Genomic DNA, 22,261 nt, shown 5'->3' with positions numbered 1-22,261 from the left:
CTAATGATTATATTCTGCTTTGTTTACACGATAACCACATCTTTGTCCTGCAGACAATTGTGTGTGTTGGGAACAAATTGCAATGTGCCTCTCTGGACACAAGTGTTCACAGAGTTCTGGGGTCTCTACTTTTTGGGAAAGGGTAGATAAAAGTCTTTGCATTGGCCTGTTCAGAGGCAGAAACCTAATACATCACCCAGTTCCAAATTTCCACCTGCTCCAGAAATATGGGGGGGCGGAAGTTCTAGCTTTGTGACATTATACATCATTACACTGGAAAAGAGCATCCCTGATTTTTCACATCACCAGTTCCTGGCAACAGCGGTGTCTGTGTCCAACTGTCTGGATTATTCTAACAGTGGGGAAACAACTGACAGTTACTTAGTACCATAGGAGCCACACTGGGAGCACTGGGCTGTTCACTAGAAGCACGCATCAGACTGTGGCTGGATGTTCTTGGGCACCTGAGACCCCGGCACACTTGACCTGGACAAGATGGGATAGATCCCATTTTGGGAAGAGTTGCCACTCAGGTTGTTTCCCTGAACATGTTCCATCCCCCAACCTTCTGCTTCTTCTTTCCCCAGCTGGTCTAGTCTCTGGGGGAGCAGGTCTTCCTGATTGGGTTCTTCCTCCTGTGAAGCAGAAGGAAGAGTGACCTGCAATGTTAGCAAGCTACCAAGAAGTCTAGCAACACTCCAGGAGAGAGACAAGGTGTGTATGATACTTAAATATCTTCCCACATTCTTCCAGAAATTAGTACAAGCCTGCCTGCCTATTAAAGATCCAATATACTGTTTTCTGCAATACACTGATGAATGCACATTCAAGCATTAGACAAATGAGGAGAGATTCATCCTTTTTTACCCTCTACGAGAACAGTCACAGAAATGCCGTGGCAAAGCAAATTGCAAACACTCAAATATGCTTTCAGGCATGTTCATATGAGAAGTAGGACCCCCCAAAACACTCTCAGATGGGAAGGGATCACAAGACTACTCTGCAAAAGAGAGGCTTCTTTCTGACCTTCTCCGCTAGGTCACTTTGTGTTCTTTGGCTATTCTCATTATCAAAGCCGTAAAAATATGAGGTGATGACATGGCTCCCACATGGCTTGCTGCCTTTGACTTTAAAGCTGAAGACCCAAAATATGCTGGTTGACTGGATATAGGCAGTCTTTGGCAAAAGTCACAATTCTGCAATAATGGGCATACCGCTAACAATCTTCCACCTTCACCTGTGTGATAGATAATCCACAGGCAAGATGTTGTTAAGATCACAGTGCACAACACTGTCATGAGCTGCTCTTGCTGGGAAGGACAGTACGAGGGTTTTTTTATGTCTGAGGATAAGTAGGTACAAAGCAACTGAAGACAAGTGAATTGCACCCACTGCCACAGGAATGAGTTTGGCCTCAAAGGAGTTGGAAGGTATGTTAAAAGGTACCATGGTTAACTGGGGGGACATGAAAGCAAGAGGCTTTGTGTCACTTTGCTTGAACAGAAAAGGCTTGATCGTACAAAATGTTGACCCTGCCCAGTCCTTTTTGTCTTATGTCAGTGGGGACTGGAAAAGCAAAGATGATACTAGGCCCTCTCACACAGCAGGGCTGGTCACGTGCCCTGAAGCTGGTTCAAATGCATAATGGAGAGCTACCAACCTTGCTAACATTATCCAGTGGTTTGCCCAACAGGTCCTTCCTCTTCAGCTTGTTTCTTTCCAGCGTGTCTAGCTTGCTCACCACTGCATCAATCTTGGAACCAATGCTGTTTATGGACTGTTCCAGCTGCAGCACACGTTGCAGGAGGCTGGGGGAGACATGGAGAGTATTTGCAAGGTTTTTCTTGTAATGAACAGTAGGATTTTCAGCAGACATCTTATGGACAATGGGCCAGACCTCAAATATGAGTGAATGCTCCACATCAGATAATTGATTCATACCTACTGAAGACATAACTCCCTGCTACACTGTGTTTTCAACTGTAATCAGTGTTTCTGCTTAGGATGGATCCCAGCCAGTTTGGATCACAGTCCAGCCACAATACAATCCCATTATTAAATATTGCACCTGTCTCTCCTCTGATATGGCCCTATGTGGATTGCTCAGTGTTTCTCAGTAGCAGAATCAGGATGTCCTGATTCTCTGTGCTGTATTTATCCCATGCTCCTCCTGTGTAAGGAACAGTCAAGTGTAATTCTCAGATCTGGAGGATGAAGGCCAACTAGGCTATAAAATCGAGGATATTTATTCCCACAGGACCTTCTGTAGAGGTATCAACTTCCCCTGGCCCAGTTATCCAGGTTACCTTCTGGCCTGAAACATGACAGTATATTGTCTGTGGCCAGCTGACAGCTGCAGAGGTTATTCAAGAGGCAGAAAGCAAAATTTCTTAACTCAATCTTTTATAGGAACAAGCAAACTACATTACAAGAACTGTCCCAGTTCTCTCCCGACCTGCTCATTGACACATGTGCAAGATAAAAAGGGACAAGATCTTACTGAAACGGCTCAGCATCAGTGTAAACAGTTACACCAGGGAAGGAAGCAGCAGGAAATCAGACCCCTCATTTGCAGAGGGATTAAACTACTGTCAGCACAAACATACACTTGGAACTCTTCTTTGGAGACCCAGGTGGCCTGTCTTGCTTCCAGGTAGGTCAGATTCTCATCCAGGTTGTTGTCGCTACAGGATTTCCCCAAATTTTCAATCTCTGTATTCAGAGCAACCTAGAAGATAGATAAAGAAACTCCTGCAAAGTTGGATACTAACTCTGTGTCAGCTTCACTGTGAATAACACAGAGTTTCACAGGCAGTGATATATTCAGCTGCTATCCAGGCAGAGTTGGAGCTGTATTTGAGTTGCCTGCTTAGTTTATACCACAAACCCAAAGATTCCAGAGATCACTTTGGAGTGATCTCTACCAACGAGGGGGTTTCTTTCCTTGCCCTTTTTTTACCCTTTTTGCCTCTAGGTCATGCTTCATCTGCTGTTGCTCCTCTTCATCAAGGATGTGATTGCCATCTTTGTCAAACCTGGAGAAGGCTGCTGTGATCTCATGGTCTGCATGTCCCAGTCTGCAAAAGAATAGAAAGAGAAAGCTCAAAGCACTGAATTACACTGTTAAGCTCTAACAGTGCAGGAACACCTCTTTTGAAATGAGTGTATTGTTTTCTCCCGCCAGTGACAAACCTAAACATCCCACATGGGAAAGACATAGTAACACAAACCTATTTAGAACAGATTAAACATCTGAGGAAAGATGACAACTACTTTTTTTTTTTTTTTTTTTTGAGTCTTACATTGCCCAGATCTGAGCTAACAGCTCTCCCAGTCTTGAAAACCAGAGAATTTAAATTACCTGTATTACCAAGAGAAAGGGCTAGGTAGGCAACCCTCAAGCTGACTCACTTACTCCTTCAAGCTGTTCTTGAAGTCTTCAAAGTCCAGTTCTTTCGTTCCATTCTGCAGTGCTTTCTGCACATCAGAAATCTGCTCTTTCTTCAGCTTCAGCTTCATGAGCGTCCGGTTGTAGCTCTGTTACCAAGGGTGCAAACAGCCACGGAATCATACAGGCAGAACAGTGAAAAACAGGGCAGAGCACAATGCAGTATGGGTGAGCAGATGCCAAGTAATACAGGGAGAGTTTAAGCTTTCCAGAGGCAAATATACAACACTGCTGAATGAACCCCATCTCTAAACTAGGATCACACCTTCAACGCAACACCAACATGGTAGCCGGGGTCTCCATGCAAAGTTTGCCCTCTCCTTTTCTCCTCCCGACTCTCTCTTTATGACGTCTCCCAGTCATCAGCTGTTTAAGATAATGTCGCAAATACTCTGCAGAATATTGGTCCCACAGCACAGAGCTGTAACCTTCCAGGACCTTTTCTGGAATTTCCCATGGGAAATCCAGATATAACCCACTAGATTTGCACCACTGTAACATGCTCAGCTTAGCAAAATAGGACCTGCCAATTTATTGATCAAAGTACACTCTATCAAGGACTATCAAGGACTCTATCAAGCTTTGTCTAGAGACTTTCCTGGGAAGAAAAGTCTTTCAGAAACACTGCCAGCAAGTAACAGGATTCCCCCAAGCCCTGCTTTCTCATCTTCTCATTGCCAAAGGATCTGGGAGCTTGATTTATCCCAGAAGGGAACTCTAACTCCTGTGTGCACCAAGAATGTGGACCTGCAGTTGGCAACCACTATTTCTCTCTAGTAAATTCCATGTAGGTCAGGAACTTTCAGAAAATGCTTCAGTATTTAGCTAGAAAGTAGCACAGCTTTCACCATTCATCACCTGCTTCAAGATGTCCGAGAGCTGCAGCTCATCCTTCTGGCTTGAAAGCTCCTCCTTAACTTCTGAGTACGTGTCATTGATGATTGCCAGAAACATATTCTAGAAAAATGGGAAGAAGAGATATGAATAAGCATGAGGCATCTTGCCTGCTCCAGCAGCTCATGAAGCAGCAAGAGACAGAGGCAGGCACGGACGTGCAGGGCTTAGTTAAACAAGGGGCTGTTTCCACATGGGGTATCCCTCGGGCAAACTAAAGTGGTTGAAGGGAAGGCCCACTCCAGCCACACAGTGCTTTCTCACTGTGAGGGAGGTCCTTGCAGTTAAAGGAGTGGTTGAAGGTACCCGGTTCAAATACCACCTTTGGTAGCCTCTCCTGCAAGATCTTAGGTTACACTTGGATTCCTGGCACTGGGTGTTTAACTTGGTCATTACGAGCATCCCTCTGCATCCATTGCCTAGAAAGCCAGAGACTGTCCCCATGCTTTGTTCACTGCCTGCTATAGAGCAGCTGAACTGATCCCCTTGAATTCAGCTACCACATCAGTGGTATTCCCAGTCAGTTTTAGTCTTCACCCTAAAGGATATGAATATGGCTCTTAATCCCCCTCATCATCAAATCCCCAATTGCAATGATGTGCTCTTTGTCTACTTCAGTCTATTTGCACTGCAGAGCTATCACAACAGAAACTTCTTTTCTCTCTAAGCTTTTGCACTGCACCTAACTCGGGGACTATCAGGAGGGGTCTCGCAAACACTGCTGTCAATATGGGAGCAAGGAGGGCTTTCTTGCTTACCAGGAGCACAAAGAAAACAAAGAACACATAGGTGACAAAGTAAATAGGCCCAAGGACCCTGTTGGCATTGTCAATGGAATTGTAGTCAAAATCACCAAGAATTATCCGAAACTGAGTGAAGCTGGAGGAGAGAAAGAGCACAAGGTCATGCAAAGGCACATAAATTTATCCTACATCTTCAGACAGTTCTGAGGTGAACCCTGAATCTGCCTGCAGCCCAGATGGTCACAGGCACAAGCCAGAGCAGGGTCTAAGTCACTCAGTCTGACTGGTGAGTTAAATTTACCCACAGTATTTCAGGGGTGAAGCAAGCTGATCTGGTTAGAGCAAGAGCTGGCTGGAAAGGAAAACATGGTTTCCCCACAAGTTTCTGGTTGCCCAAAGTGTGTTTTGGTCTAAATAGCAGTTAAACAGGCAAAAGCCACAAAACCAACCTGAATTTTCCCTTATAAAGGCACTTGACTCACTGAAGCCTTCTCTTTCAAGAGAGTTCATGAGACTGTGAAGAGGATGTTAGTAACGGACAATGCTCTTCAACTTTTGCAATTCATAGCCCCTATAATGAAGCAAGTTTCTATTGATCAGAAGTTTGCTTATCTCTGTTCACTTGTAGACCCCTTAAAGGCAGCACCTGGATGCCAGAGGCCTGTGGAACACAGGCTGGAAAACGCTGCTGTAGCAGATACCTCTCAGGTATCTTGCTACATTATATGTGGGGCTTCCCTGGAGACTGATCAGTGAAATGACCCTCATTAAGAAGTATTGTCCAATTAAAAAAATGAAACGAAAAGAAAAAGAAAGAAAAAAAAAAAAAAGAAAAAAGACAGACAGAAAGATACAGACTGTGAAGTCATGTGCAGGGAAAAGGACCTTGAGAGTCTGGAGTCCAACTATCCTGTCTGAAAAATGCAAAATTCCATTTCAGATTCCTTGCATTTGGACTATTTGGGGAGCTGGGAATGTTTTCCAGGTCTAAGGAAGATGAATATGGCATTGCTTCCTCTTCTTTGGTTTAAAATGCCCCAATTCAGTGAAGTTGAAGTGTCTCCTTACAATAAGAAATTACTTTTATCTCTTTTGTTTTGAAAATGCCTACTTAATCTTATTTAGACTATTATACAACATATTTTAGAAAACTTCATGTTGAATTTTTATTAAAATTAACATATTATAACACTACCAATTTTCAGAAATTTATCCTTTCAGAAGTTTATCCCTTTTCAGAAGTTTATCCTAACTAGGCCTAAAGCCATCTGACAGTGTATAGAAACACAACTTTGCCAAGATCTCAGTGCCAGTCAGACAGTGCCTTTCTACTGCCTTTACAGACCCATAGCGGGCAAGAAGGTAACAAAAGGTTCTGCAGAACAAAAACTAAATTATCAGCTGAGCTATGATGCTTTTCTGCAGAAAGACATTAAGCTACTCTACGTGTTGAGTACCCTTGGTGAACCTAACAGCTCCACATGAAGGGAAAGCTGTCTAGGCTTAGCAAACTGAAACTTCTCACTAAACGTTCCCATGGAAAGGCTGGGTTTTCTGTTGAGTTGTAGGGCTGCAAGGAGTCTCAAAGTCTGGTAGGATCAGCTACTTGTATCCCTACCAATAAACATCATACAACCAGAAATCTGTCTGTAACCATCAATCTTCTCACTGCTTTCTTTTGTCCATGTCACAGCTGGCGGACTGTGACTTGTCAACCACTGTGGCTTTATTGCAACTAGATATAACAGGTATCTGATTGACATTCAGATCTGCAATTGGGGAGAGGTTAAAAAACAGTTAAAATTCTTTTGATGAAATGATAGAAACATGGTTCTGACTTACACACTTACATGCATTTAACAAAGGTACTGAAGTTTTCCACTTGTGACCCAAAAAGGAGGTAACCCAGCTGGGCATATGCAAAGAAGACAATGAAGAACATAATGGCAAAGCCCAGGATGTCCTTGGCACAACGTGCCAATGTGGAGGAGAGCTGGGTCATCGTTTTGTTAAAGCTAATATACTTGAATATCTGCAAGAAGAAAGAACAGGGACAAAGTTAGGCCAAACCATCAGCTAGGTCATTCTCTCTCATACGTGTATGCTTACTAAGACAAGAGGTTCACTACAGTACCAAAGGACAGAGAAGACAGCCAGGCTAGGAGAATGGTGGCTTAGTTTTCAGGATATTTGTCCCAGGTGTGCCACCATCTTCCTGTGGGATCATAAACACATGACTGTTCCTTGTGTCAAGGGAAAAATGTAAAGAGGGATGGCTATAAGGGCAAATGTCTTGAGGCTAATGAGGACCCCCAAGTACAGTGTGGCTTTCCACCATGCCAAGATGCTTTGGTTGAAATGCAAAGTCCATGCCAACAGATGGCTCATTTCTAGTTGTTGGGTGGCCATCATGAAAGGAAAACATGGCTTGGCAGATTATCCTCCAAAATACTAAAATAATAGAGGATGGACAAAGTTATCTTGTACTCAGCATTTTCTAAACCACTTTTACACCACAGCGTCTGAGCTCCTCTCCCTGTCCACTATCTCCAAATAACTGGCCTCATAACGCAGGTTGAAAAGTTGTCTGGATTTACCGCAAAACAGAGCATGTGACTTTGAGAGGGAAATCCTCTGTTATATAGCTGTTACTCTCATTCACTCAGAGGGATGGAAGAGTCAACCCCCAAGCTACCTCGAGGAAGAGGTCTGAGACTGGAGGCCTGGCACCTCCCACACCCCCTACAATACCTTGATCCAGGCAAAGAATAAGTTGACTGCATTCATATTGTTGTATTGTGTCTGCCAGAATGCCAAGAACTCGAAGTCCGCGTAGGTGTTGGGGTGTTTCAGCAACTCTCCCAACAGTCTGTTCACCTCAATGGTGCGAAAGATGTGAAACCCAATAGCGACAATGGAGAGCTGCAAAGAGAAAGAGTCTGCAGTGACCGCTGTACCTGTGCTTTCCACAGAAATTAAAGTGTCACAGAATTCCTTGGTATCACACTTCAGAACTGCGGTCTACTGGTGGGGGATGGAAATAAGGTCATAATGTGCTGAATGATGCCTTGACTTCACAGCCTCTCAGGCATCTTTAAGGGAAGATTTTTCTTCTAACAGCTGATAGAAGACCATGTGTCCATTTACTCAGCTAGTTTATTTTACTATTAGAGCAAAATATGTGCCAGCTCTTGCCTTATCTAGACCAGTTTCCCCGTTCCTTCATTTCTTTTGGCTCTTATACCTCTCTGCCATTGCTACTCCCAAAAGAACGTGCAAGATCCTCACCAGAATGACAACTACATCCAGGATGTTCCAGATGCTGGTGAAGTACTGAAGCTTGTGGATACGCAGCTCCAAAATCTCCTCCACAACATAGTAGAAGATGAAGACACAGAAGACAATTTCACAGGCAACAATGAAGAAGTCCCATGTGCTGACATATCGTATAAGCTTGACTGTCCGGATTTGCCAGGAGGGAATTGCACCACCAGTGGCTGGAAACTCAACCACTAACCTTGAAGGGGACAAGAAAACTCTGATAATTACAAACAGGGGGATGGAAGCTCTTAGATAATTTTGAGAGGCATCAAACCCGATGGTGAGGCATCCACCAAACCATGAGTGGAAGAGTTGTGCATGTGTTCACACAGCCTTATCTCTGCTGCTTCACTGCCCATGATAGGAAAGGGTGAAAGGTGAAGAGAATTGTGACTGGTTATGTCAGGAAGACCAAGCCTTCATACTAATCCATATACCCCCCTGGTGGACTGTATTAAAATATTTGCATTTTAATAAACTGTGGCATTGAGGAAGAAGCAAGAGGCAGAAGAATTTTCAGTGGGACTCAGCTTACCTCAGAACGCAGAACAGATTGATATTTGCATTATACACAGAGAAATCAATGAAGACAACTCGTGTCCCCCGATCCAGCCACAATTTCTCCTTCAAGACTTGCAGGGCTTCAGCACTCTCTTCTCTGGTCAACTTGAGGTCTATGTAGTATCCTCCCCCACTGTAACTAGTTAGTCTTCCCCAGTGAGATGAGCCACCCAGCTCCTCCTCAGAATGGTACCTCCACCTGCAACAGACAAGCCATAAGCAAAGGCATCGCCACCCCAGGCTTGAATATGACCTTGTAGCCAGGAGAAACTAGACTATATCTTCAAGGGACAGAGCAGTTTTTAATTAAAGAGTTGACACTTAATTCCTATTCCAGATCTGAGCCTACATCAGCTCTTCACTATTGTTAGATTTCTGATCTAGTGCTTCCCAGCAGTGACACAACATGACTTGTGATACTATGGAGGGAAAATTCTGCAGGTTTGTTGGTTATGCTTGGCCTTATTGATAGACAAAAAGGACTTGCTGCCTCTGACTGCAAGGGGAATTCCAACCTTATGTGAGAAACTCAACCCCGGGCATCCTGCAGCTCAGCAGATCTTATTTTAACTAGGAAAGTCTAATTTGGATTTTCTAATCCTGAACAGCAGAAAATGTGCTTACGCTGTTCCATTGATGAGCCCAAAGGAGATCCTTTCCTCCTTGTCTTCTGAGTATACATCATAGCAGCCTGAGATTTCCTCCTTGAAGTCATCATGGACCAGACAGGAATTGTTCTTCACCTTCAGTTGCCGCATGCGTGGGACACCCAGCAGCAGGTTCTCATAATAGATGTATGACTGGGCGCTGTGCACTGCCAGGGACTCATTGTTGTACCACCTTGTCCAGTAAAGATTATCCAGAAGCGGCCCTTGTGCATACTGCAAGAGAGGGAGAGGAAAACAACCTCCTCATAGCCCACACATCAGAGGGATTTTCTTAGCCTGGGCTTGAGATAGTAAGACCTGACCCACCCCTTTCGAATCCCCAAGATGGAAAGTAGTAGAAGCTTGTGTTGGATGTATGCTAAGGAGGGGAAAGACCAGGGCTGGTGGTAGGAGATGCTGGGCAGCAGGGTTGTTGTCTCCTCACAGGCCTGTAATGTGGTTGCTGCACCTTGTTGGGCTAATGAAGGGACAAGAGCTCTACAATTCTCTTTGTCCCTTCCACTTCAGTGAGCACAAGTCTCAAGGAATTGCCTTGGCATGGGGTGTGAACTGTGAAAAGGGTGTGTGCCAGTGCCCTGGAAACAGTGGGAGAAAACCAATAGTGCCATAGTTCGCTGTACTTTTTTAATATAACAGAATTTCTGGCTGACTGTCAGAGATAAGCAGTTGCAATATCTCAACAGCATTCACTGTGGTTCATATTATTCCTTCACCAGTTCTCTGATAGAAATGTGTTAGACCCCAGACATCTTTTTCCCTCGTTATTCTCTTCAGTAAAAGTCAGTGCAAATTTAAATCCAGGTTCTTCATAAAGAATTTATAGATCAGACCAGTCCAGGCATAAATTACAGGCAGGTTAAGTATGCTGTTCCTACAATTGCCCATGAAAATGGACATAGGTCTATTAGTAAGACACCAACATGAAGACACTGGACTGGAGGATTCAAAGCCATTTCTACCACAAGGAAACCTGGAGTAAATCACTTGGCCTCTCCGGGCCAGTCCTCCCTGTCTGTGCAATGAGCATCATATCACAGCAATTTATTTTTGTTATGTCCTGCCTGTTTAACTGGTACGTTACTGGGGAGTAGGCTCTTCTGGGCACACACAACACTTAGCCTAGCCAGTATTCTGGCCACAGTGCACACAGGGATAAATTATATTTTAAATCAGTGGATATTTTGCATGCAGATTATATTCTAACTATTGCTAGTAGCTGGCAAAAGCTCGTGGCAGCAAAATGCCTTGCTGAAATCACTAGGTAGCACATTCAGAGGAACTGAATATCCGAGTATAGCTGAGATTTCCAGGGTTCCCCATGCCAGGCCAGATTTGCACTCACCACCCAGAAGTCAGCCATGCTGCTGATGGACTGGAATGAGACACGGCCGTCCGAAGAGGTCTGCAGGAAAAGCTCAGACATCACTTTGGTGTAGTAATAGGCATTGGAACTTGTCATTCCATATGTCACTAAGAGAAGAGACAAGAATGAATATTGGAGCCTTATATATTTATATATTCACTTTCTGTGTAGCTTATACTATCACAGGTAAGCCAAGCAAAGCACAAGAGAAGAAATCTTGGGAACTATAATCATATTACTTTCTGCTTTCTTAAGGATTTGCAAACTTATCTGTTGCATATTCCAGAATTTAAAGTGTCAGACTGAGAGACTATAAGAGTATAGAAGCCAGAGAAGACCATTGAATTATGCAACTGAACATCCTGGGAAACAATTTTTGTCCTCAGACAAAATTTCTGAGGGAAATTTTCTTTCTCAGAACAAAGTCCATGATCCGTATTTTGAAGTTCTGATGTGAAGCCATGAAGGTATAGAGACACCCCATTGTCCCAAGTGGAAAGCTCCAGGTAAGTTCTTATCTACCAAGAAACCTCAAAAAGGAGCAGGCTCTAACTTCCACAAATACGTTGTCTCAACTCTCCAATGCTCCTTCCTGCAGAAAGACATCTATCATGGTGATCACTAAGAGCATGTCCTCCTTTTGAAAGGACATCATGAAAATAAAGCAGCTGTCATTCAACGCCCCACCCCCCCCTCCTCTGGATGAGTCAGTGTGCAACCACACAGAGGTCTGTGTGCATGTCTTGGTTCTTTAGGATGAATGACTGAAGCACTGTCTCCCTGGGTCAGTGTGATTGTAACTCAGGCTGGTATTGTCTGTCTGTCTATCCTGCCACAGGGTCCATGAAATATAATCCTCTTCACTGTCCCGTGCCACAGGTGCTCATTTGTGATAATGAATGAACCTTCCCAGAAAACAAACAGCCATTGTTCTACCCAGAAAAAGTCCATTAGCATTCAGTACAGGGACCAGTTAAATCCACCCAAGAACAACAGTGTGAGCTGCCATCTGCTTTATCACCTCAGCCACTCCTTCAGTCTTAGAGGGGAAAATCTCTCTGAACTCTGTGTCTTTGATCTCAGGAAGTTTCTAGAGCTGCTCTCTGGGCTTGAACATTTGCTGTGAAACTAAGAAAAGACCCTGGGCAGATTCTCCCAGGTCTGTGGAGTCAATGGCTAGGACTGATAACGTGGGTGGAAAACACTGCTTAAACCTAACCAGTATCAATTAGGTCTGGAGCAATAGTCAGTTACTTTACTTCTGTGTACAGCTGCTGTTCTGTAGGTTAATGACACACCTGCTTGCTGCAATGAGTGCATGTACAATAAATTTAACACAACAGAGTGAGGAAGTCTAATAATAAAACCTCACATTATTCCTCTGATGCTGCACACAGAAGACACCTGTGAGATATAACAGCTACTTACGTAGACAGATGTCCACCAAGAATACAATATAGACTAGCAGCTCTCGCAGTGTGGTCTTCACATAAAGTTCTCTGTTTTCAGCTGTGTTCTCTGTCAGTGTAGTGCCCCACAGACCTGTTGGGTGTAAAGAAGAAACTGGAGAGTTTTGATGGCCAAAGGCCATGTGAGGAGTTGAAGTCCTGTTCCCAAAGAACACTGTTTAGAGTTGGATTTTTGTCACTTTTCAAGGCAAAACCACTTTTCATTTCAAAACTTGACTAAGAGCTGTAAAAATGTGTTAAATAACCCCTAAAAAGAACTATTCCAGCATGAACAAAAGATTTGGGGCTGACCAAAATTGAAATATATTGGGTTTCTTATTTTGCTAAATCACTCTCCGGTTTTCTGTTTGAGTTCATTATGGACTGATCTTTTCCTGCCTGTTTTTCAGCTTAGTCTTTGCAGAAATCCAGTCTTTGTCACAACTACTCCTGAAACCACAAAATTTCATCTCAGTCATCCATGGGCCAGCAGCTGACCTTCTGATGGGACTTCCATAGCAGAACTGCATTTGATGTTAGCTTTACAACTGTTAGTCCTTTTAGTGTATATTGAACCATCAGGCCCCAAATATTTGTCCCTTGCTTACCTAAAAACTCTTGCAGATTTCTTGTCGGTCATAAGACTCAATCAGATAACCCAACTCAATATTTTCAGCATAAAATTTAGAGCCAAATTATGTTCAGGATGTCTATCAATGGAGCTCTGCTGACTTTATTGCAATACAGTTATGCCAATTGCACCAGCTAGTGACCTGATTTCTTCACACATGTGTGAAAGCAACTCATTAAACATCACCAGCGTTGATCAAAAAGAGAGGAACACTTCCTTTAAAAGGAGCCTTGATATTTTGGTTTGATGAACCGCCTGATACCATTAGTGTGTTTGTTTGTTCTTTTTGTAATGGCTTTCTGTTGTGATTTCTGAAATGCTCCTGAAGTTGAAAGGCGTAAGAACTTCCACTTGAAAGCCTAGTGATGGAAGCCATGTCAATAATACCCATAGTCTTGCTGCTTTCTGCAGCTCCAAGAGAGCTCAGTGCTGATGCCCATCCCCAGTAGCATGCAACAAACACCTTCCTGCAAGCCAGGATCAAAGCTGATCAAAGGCTACACATTTGAAGTCATCTCTGGCAGAGAATGAAGCGTTTTTTCCTTTGGAGCAAGCAAAAGTAATATAGTGGTCTGTGTGCATTTACTCCTGTCCTTTCAAACAGCTCTTTGGCATCTCAACAGACAGCTTTTTGCACCATCAGCTCCCATAGTGACTGTTGCAGCATCCACCCTCGCTCCTGGACAGACAAAGCAGTTGCCTGTTCTGGACATGCCAGACCAGCAACAGAAATGAGAGCCTGGAGAAGATCATGTGCAGGAGAGAGTATCGTGTGGTCTACAAGAATCTCCACAACGGAGAAAAACAAGGGGAAACAACCCACCCATCTGTTCATGTCACTTTTAAATAACCCCCTCATCTCTAGATATGGCTATATCACAATCTTTTAACAGGTTTATTTGTTTTTCCATGAGGCAAGGAACCCCTGCTATCCTACTTGTTGGGAACAGAGGCACAGACTTTCTTCGCTTTGGGAATAGAAGTGTACTCGGGAACACCTAAGTCAGGGACATTCAAATATCCTTGAAAACTTGGTTCAGAGACTTGCCCAAAATTATACCTGGAGGACTATGAGGCTGGTCCAGTACCCTTGCAGATTGCATCCAGTAATTGTAAAACTGTATCAGTTGAGGTTTGGTTTCAGCTGTTTCTTTAGGAAACATGCCATGGAAATATACCACCTCATAGATGAAGCATGTCCCCATCTGTGTCTCCTTTGGCACCACCCACCCCCTTGGGGATGCAGCTATTTTGGACATGACATTTGGAGTAGAAGGATACTCAAGACTAGAAGACACCCAGGCTTCCTTATGGCATCTTGCATGACCATCTAGCACTCGCAAGGCAGAGCAAAGAAAAAAACCCAGAATCTAGACAACAGGCAATGAGTGGAATTTGTAATTCTTGCCTTCCTGCTAGTAACAAGTTACTGGTAGGAATTAATGGCAATATTTGCATGATGTTCTGAGGCTCCTTTTAAACCAGACTTGTGAGCCAGGTGAGTGACTAGCTCGCAGTCTCGGGTACAGCTGGAGATCCTCTTCCAAAGGCAGTGGGAAGCTGGCTGTCCCTCATCAACCCCCATGCCACCCAGATGCCCAGCAAAGTCTGTCTGTAGGCTGGACATGAAACAGCTGGAGTGGCAAGAGGCATGCAAGAACCAGAGCGTGGGAAAGAGCAGTGGCAACTGGAGCAGCAGCTATTCACTGGTAAACCAGTCCAGTAGATGGTGAGAACAAGAAAGGGACTCAGGAAGCCAACTGTGATAAGTACCCACAAAGAGCCACGGACACGTAATCCCAAGGAATGTTTTTTAAGCAAAAAACCCCACAAACTGTCCTTGGCTAAGCAACTTCTCTTTACTACCTCCATTTTCCAGCTGAGACACTAAGGTGATTAAATGAAAGGAAAAGGGGAGAACCAGCAATATTTGAAGAGGCAATGAAAAATAGTGAGCACCTAGTAAAGATGCAAAGGAAGGATGCAAATTCTTCAAGGAAAAAGTCCCCACCTCTGTGAGGCTGATAGAGGCCTTTCTTCCGACTGCACTGGCCTTTGGAACTCATCTTCCCAGCTCTGGTCTGTCCTGCAACCCTATTTACCACTCTTGCTGGCAGGGCACGCTGCTGCAAATCATAGAAGCAGCAAATGCTGTAGTGTCCTGACAGGTATTTTCATTTGCATGCTCCAGTTTCAGCCCTGGCACCTCACAAATGGAACTCTGGTGTTAAAAGTATGGATTTGTTTTGCCTTTTTAAGTCTCAAACAATGCCTAGAAGAAAGGATATCAGAATAAAACAGATAAATGGTATGCTGCTTCTGAACAATCTATAATTACTCACCAAGCCCACCCAGCACTTCTTGGCTGGGAGAAACCTCTAAAGCTTTAGCTCTGGTTTCCATATGAATTAATAGTGTTAGATTGTAACTGCAATTACAAGAAAGAATTGATCATAAAGGGGCTGTGCAACTCAGGACCAGGCTATACTGTTATCCACTCACATGTACCAGTAGAGAGTACAGCTCTGAGAAAGGTTCTTGCCTTACAAGTCAGGAAGAAAAGACACATTGGCAAGAAAATAATAGTTTCCACAAGAAACACAGTTTCTTGCTTTGCCTTCTCTGTTTTTACAGTATTAGGATTTTATGTCTTCTGTAAGAAACTGTTCAACAAATGCTTTTGCCCAGGACTGTATCCTCACAGGAGACCTACCTTGCTCCCAGGTTTTTGATTGCGTCTGAATAAGCCTACATAATATTTCATTCCTCTTTGTCTTTTAAACTGGAGACTAGCACCTCTTTCTTCCACCTGTCTTCAAGCAAAGCCTTGTTTGATAAATTCCTGTTACCCTCTGTATTGCAGTCCTACCAGTGCTAGATTTTCTCTGGTGGATATTTATATCAGTTCTTAAGTTACCATAACACAGGGACCAGTACCACTCCATCTAGAAAACACACACAAAGACAGAATATTTTCATCACCAGAGTGTCGGCTCCTGTGGGTTCAGGACACCTAAGTTCCATCCAAAGCTCTGCCAACAGATTCACTGCACGACCCTGAGCACACCACTAAGTCTGTCTGTACCTCCTGCTTTGTAGTAGAGGTAACATGACAGACCCTGGAGCCACAGCAAGGCACACGGACTGAGGATGCTCCTTCCAGGTCAGCCAAAGACGATATCCAGAGTAATGCTAGTTTATGTTGAGCAGGTTCCTGAGCTACACAAACACTATGGGGTTTCTACTTTCTGCATCCCCCTCCACCCCCACGCCCCCCCATTGCTCTTCCTAAGGGCTAGCAAATCCTTTCTAGTGAGATGTCAAAGCTTTACCTCGGATGCCTCTGAAGATGTAGAAGCAGCGCTTGAGGAAAGAACTTGTCTTCCCATCCACAGCTTTGCTCTGCTCTTCCTGGTAGGGCAGTGGATCCCTCAGCTCTTCAAAGTTCTCATAGGGATTCTCCAGGATGGACTTCGGGTTGTAGATGGCCCGAATCTTCAATGAGGTAGAGGGAGAGCCATTGTAAACAGGATTGTCCCAAGCTTTCTTCCCCACTGCCTCCAGTTCATGCTCCTCTGAGGCTCTAAAGTGGCTCTCAGCTCTGCTGTTTAGGTGAGACGCGCTCATGGCCGGTCACTGCCAGCAGAAAAACTCTTCAACTGGACTTGTGAAGATTGCCAGCCCAGGCTGGAGTTGTAAGCTAACAGAGAGATAGTCAGTCAATGCCAAACAGCTTGCCTGCCTCAGCAGCCAGGGGAGGGCACACGAACAGCTTCCCACAGAGAGCACATCGCCTCTCTCTTTTATACCAGCTCAGCTGGTGACACCTATCAGAGGGGTGGCACTACCCGTCGTTAGGAACCACCGTCAGCCCTATTATCCCAGCAGTCCTGAGAACACCGACACGTCTAGGAGACCACCTCTGCTTCCCAACGGAGATAACAGATCTAGATGCCGGCGTAGGAAGAGGAAGCTGCTAGGAGACAGCCCCTGCATTGGGGGGGGGGGGGGGGGGGAGTAGAGGAAGGGGAGGAGGTGGCTGGGATTTAATTGGACCCCTCAGGCTGCCTGCAGCTCAGGTCAGCTTCAGGAGAATCTCCGGCGGGGCGCTGCAAGGGCTGGGGGCCGTGATGAGACCCTGTGCAGGCGCCGTTGGGGAGAGGGGCCGGACGGGGCTGTGCTCAGCGGTCGGGGAAGTTCTGAATTTTTAGTGAAGCGCCAAAGAGCAGAAACGCTCTCGGTGAGCGGCGGCACCGCGGAGCCGGGCAGGCGGCGGCACCAGCAGCTCGCCCCGGGCAGCTGCCGGCACTCGGCTCACAGGCATTGCAATCTGTGTGCCAGGCATTGCGGGCACTCTAGGAGGAAGCCCGGGTTTGGCCTAAAACGTGATCCCGGTCAGCGTTTTCCACAGCATCCTCTTTGCTATCTCATTGTTAAAAGCAGGAGTGAAAAACGGGAGTAAACTTCTAGTGTCATTTTGGAAGCCAGGGATGCACTCTTCTGCTTTTGCAGAATTTCTGTAAGCCCTGCAGTGCCTGATGGCCTTCGGGCAAGACTGAGAAAAAGCAGGATTATACCAGCAAAACTGGAAATAGCAATGGCTAGGAGTTGCCAGCATTCACCCACTGGCCAGTAGCACGTAGTCCCAGGCCCCAGAGGTGCTGGAGGCCTGTGACTGTATGCCTGGAGGGGAGGATCAGGTGATGGCTTAACCCTGGGGTGATAGGTGATGACAAATACATGTACAGCCTGATCCTGGTCCTTCCTCAGGTCTGAATATGTACTCTGGAAGAGGTGCTTCTCCATGGGTACTGATGGCAGCTGTTTCTCTGACGTTACCCAGGGAAACAACATGGCTCTTGCACCTATAGGACCACAGGTTTCAAAGGTACAAGCAAGAGTGTTTTCTCTGGACTATTATATTTGTACAGGTGATGTTGCCAGGCCAGCTGGGATGCGCAGAGATGTCCCCCCGATGTCACCTACCTGATGATGGCACTGAGCAGCTGCTTGAACAACGGTGAGTCAAGACTGAATTTGTCAGAGGGCACGAAGAGGGCAGCCGCTGGTTGGGAGGTCACTGGAGGTCTGGGTTGGATCCTTGGACTGAATTTGGTATTATTAGGGCCCGTTGTGATTTATTGCTCCTTAGCACAATAAGAGTGGTGGAATGGAGTCAATGGGGTGAATGGATGGAAACCATTTGCAGGGCTCTCCAGCAGCTGGAATGCTGAGGGGTGAGACCTTCGTGACAGGCCACATGCCGGGGCTGGGCATCCAGTCACACCCCCGGGACCATACAGCAGATACCTTGCCTGTGCACAGGCAGCGTGGCTTATGGTGCAGAGCTGCTGCTTTGGGAGAGCATGCGGGTTTTTTCCACAGTGCATCTCTTGCTGCCTGTGGCACAGCAATCCCATGCCCCACCACGCCACGCCACACCATGCCGTGCCATCCTCCAGGGCCCAGGTACGCTGCAGATCTGCCTTCTCGCTGGCTAGGATGCAGAGCTGGTGGCGGGACCCTGACCTTCTTCTGTGTTGACAGCCTGAGCCACTCACCTAGCCTAGGAGACAGGTCATGTCTGTGTCACCTCATTTTGAACAGCCTAACACAGAGCAGAACCAAGAGCACTCTGTAACTAAGGAAGCACACGCAGCGCTTTGCAGGCAGGCTGGGGCGACTTACTCATTTATGCAGGTCTGCAAAGGTTCCTTTCGGCCAGTAAACTTGAACTGCACTGTTAGTGCACGCTTCAGCTGTGGAGGGCAGTCTAGGTGGGGCTGGAGTTGCCAGGCTGGCAAAATGCAGCGAGCGCTTCTTTGCTAGGAGGCAGGATATGCGTTTGCATAGGGAGCTGCCTCGTTTTACACTAGATGGCGCAGGGAGATGTGTCAGCTCAGGGGGCACGCACACACAAACACCCCCACGACAGTTTTCTGTCGGCATCCCCAGCAACTAAAAGCCTTATAAAATATAAAGATACAGGCTACTAAATAACGCTGCTATGACTAAAAAGACAGTCTGTCAGAACAAGGAATATCCTTTGTTACGCTGTCATAGCTATGAAACAACAGACCTGCTTCTGAGTGTGTAAACCCCCCTTCAGCTCCCTGCAAATCTCACTATAAAAAGAGTAAAAGGCTTGCATTTCTAAAAATACATTTTCCCAACTATATCTTCTGGCCTAATAAAATATATTGCCTTTCCTCATGCCCCTTGTCTTGCCAGGAGCAGTAACTTGGCTCATCACGAGCTGTAACAACTCTACTACAGTAACAAGGTTAAATTCTATAGCTCAGCAGCAGCTGGGCAGGCATTGCAACTCTGGAAGCTTTGCATCCTTCAGAAATAGTTCTCAAATAAACCTGTGCAAAAACCTCCAGAAACAGGACAGAACGTGATGGTGGGAAAAATAATATACGGGCCAGGTCCAGCCCTCGTGGCTGTTTTGGCGATCACACACTTAGTATACACAAACTTACCTGCCATCACCATGGGCCTGCCCTGATCCAAACCCGCCCTTTTTCCCCAGCTTGCCACAGGGTTGTGAGCAAAGCTGACTGGGGTAACAGAATTTTTCTCTCAGTGATGTCAGTTTGGCTCACTTGTGTTTGTAATTATGGGGCTATCCCCTCAAAGGCTCTCAGGAGAATTGACATCACAGCACTTAAAGGGTGTATCATGCAGGAGTCTTTGCCACGTTTGAGTGGTTTTCTTTGGTTGGTGTGGTGGTTTAGGCCCTACCGGGATCCGAGACCACGTGCCGCTGCCCCTCCCCCACCCTCCGACCGGACGGGGAGAGAGTGAAATACAAACCCCAGGGCTGAGATAAGGAGAGGTTTAATACAGCAGTGCAACAGCCACAAACCGAACAACAAGAACAGTAACAATAGCAGTAACAGTAATAACAATAAACAGAACAAAAATGTACCGATACAGAAGTGAGGAGAGCGGCCACACAACACGCGTGTTCACCGAATCTCCCGCGCTATGGTGCCCGGACGTGACATCAGCATGGTATTGAATAACCCAGCTAGAGCTTCCCCCCACTGCTGGGGAAACTTAACCCTATCCTAGCTGAACCAGGACAGTTGGCTTGTTTGTTTTTTAAATGTTCCTCTGTATAGTTAATCTATGGTGCTTATACTGCGTGAATAAATACACTCTGCTTCTTCACAGAACACAATTTTGCTTTACAACTGGCTGAATCAGCTATAAAAAAGTTCAGCCACCTTCTGTACAGAAAAGAATTAAAGTATAGATTTTTGTTGCATCTAAATAATCCAAATAACAATTCAAAAAAGATATTAGCAGTAGGTTCCTTCAAACACTCACCATGAAGCTGGTTCCTGTCATGATCATTATATTGTTATATTTGTACCTGTTTTACAGGAGAAATATAAGGCACAGCTAATTTCCCACCAATGTGTAGCGCAATGATCACGATACACGAAGGTGGTGGACACGGCAGAAGGCCCCTATGAAGGAATATCAGGCTGCCTATGCAGAGCCAAATAAAAATCCTTTTCAAAAAACCCAAGTTTGAAAAAAGCTAGAAATAGTATAAAACAGAGAAAAGAGGAGTAAATGTGTATAATGACACCACTAGATAGTTCTTCAGGTCCATGATGTGCTCTTTTCCTGAAAGAAAAATGTCCAATGGAGAAGATATTCTAGATAGCAAACAAGTATAGCAGCAAGTATGGCTCCGATTCTTTAGGTGTCAACATTAGATTCATCCACTGCAGTGGTGGATGTCAGGCCCTGCTGTACACAGCACACTGCGAGGGAAATAATCAAAGGAAAACACGCAGAGATAACGAGACAGCAAATTTGATTTAATTTTCATTAAAAAGGACACATGCCTGTGCCTCGCTTGCAGCTTAGCTAGGAAAAGCCTGAATGTCTCTATTAATTCTAATTACAATAATGGAACAATAATTAACTGGAGGAAAAAAAGCTTTATTTACATAATGTGCAACACATTCTAAAATGCAATTTGGGAAACAGACAAAGTGGCACATTAAACACAGTCTCTGTGGAGAGAGGGGAATTCACCATCCTTGTATGAGACATTAGTACTCAAGACCAGATTTCAAAACATTGGTACACTTTCTCCGGAATGTCTGGAGGTTCACGCTAACCATGTGCCACTCCGGTGGGGTCTGGTAACACCACAGTGCTGCACAGCCGTCTTCAGCCCTCTTCAGCCCAACATGCGATGCACACCCCTCACAAAGCAGTCCTCAGGCTGAAGCCCAAGTTCAGGTGTGAGACATCTCATAGCTCAGACCAGATTTCCATAGTCCTTACCCGTTGTTTGGCATTTGCAGAGGTTCAGGCTCGCCGGGCGTCACTCCACTGGCCACGCACAGCCCTCTTCAGCCCATCCCGGCAGCGGGACAACGTCTATAGCTGCCAGCTGGATCTTGAGTTTTAGGGTCACTTGCAAAAGCCCACTTCTCATTAGCTGTCCACACCATCCCAATTGCACCACCCAGGCAAAGTCGACTTCGCCCTCTACGCTAAACCTAACTTGGACCTGTCCAGCTCTTCCACTGACAACTCTCCAAAACCTACCGACAAAAACTCCAAATCTCATCCTTTCACCCTAAGCTGCTCTCTCCACTGCATCTCATAGACAAGCCCTCACAGAGCCACTTGTCCTGCAATAATACTCCAACATCAAACACCTGCGTGAAAACTGCCACAGCACCACTCCAACAGCAAACAGCTCCTGCATGGAAAACGTCCCTTTCTCCTCAGAACTCCACCCTACACTAACTCCTGACAAACACACACTGTCCTCACCAAAGCCAAACACTACAACAATTAGGGCCAAGTCCAAATCGCGTGTGCAGTGCAATCTTTTAGGTGTGAGCTAATGCAGAGGTGGGCTTGGAAGTTGCAGAGTGTACACCCTGCGGTTCAATAGGGCATTTTACTGGGGAATCTGTGCTCTTCCCGGGAGACGTGTATAAGCAGAGGCTGTTGAAAGGCGAGAGGGGGATGGTTCTCCGGGCCTCTGAAGCTGACAGTAGTAAATTTGATCTGTGATGTGGCGCAGGATCTTCTTGTCCACTTGCTTCTTTATCCAGTCAGGTGCTGCAGAAGATGGAGAGAGAGAGAGAGACAAATATTTAGGACAGGATTAACAACCTCAACACCCCTGTCCCCAAGC

General features: G+C 45.4%; 1 protein-coding gene across 1 annotated transcript; it reads right to left on the bottom strand.

The window, feature by feature from the left end:
• Nucleotides 1-422: 422 nt before the first annotated feature.
• Nucleotides 423-16,704, bottom strand: PKD2L1 (polycystin 2 like 1, transient receptor potential cation channel). The gene is made up of 15 exons (XM_074873998.1): nucleotides 16,410-16,704; nucleotides 12,427-12,540; nucleotides 10,978-11,105; nucleotides 9,592-9,848; nucleotides 8,942-9,166; nucleotides 8,374-8,602; nucleotides 7,837-8,007; nucleotides 6,936-7,117; nucleotides 5,101-5,221; nucleotides 4,307-4,405; nucleotides 3,416-3,537; nucleotides 2,960-3,077; nucleotides 2,607-2,728; nucleotides 1,661-1,808; nucleotides 423-635 (listed from the first exon to the last, which is right to left on the bottom strand). The coding sequence occupies exons 1-15, from the start codon at nucleotides 16,702-16,704 to the stop codon at nucleotides 423-425; spliced, it is 2,544 nt and encodes an 847-aa protein (XP_074730099.1).
• Between the last annotated feature and the right edge of the window lie 5,557 nt (nucleotides 16,705-22,261).

This window comes from Strix uralensis, chromosome 7 (genome assembly GCF_047716275.1).
Source record: "Strix uralensis isolate ZFMK-TIS-50842 chromosome 7, bStrUra1, whole genome shotgun sequence".
In the NCBI taxonomy this organism is placed as follows: domain Eukaryota; kingdom Metazoa; phylum Chordata; class Aves; order Strigiformes; family Strigidae; genus Strix; species Strix uralensis.
This window is presented reverse-complemented; position numbering and strand designations above follow the sequence as displayed.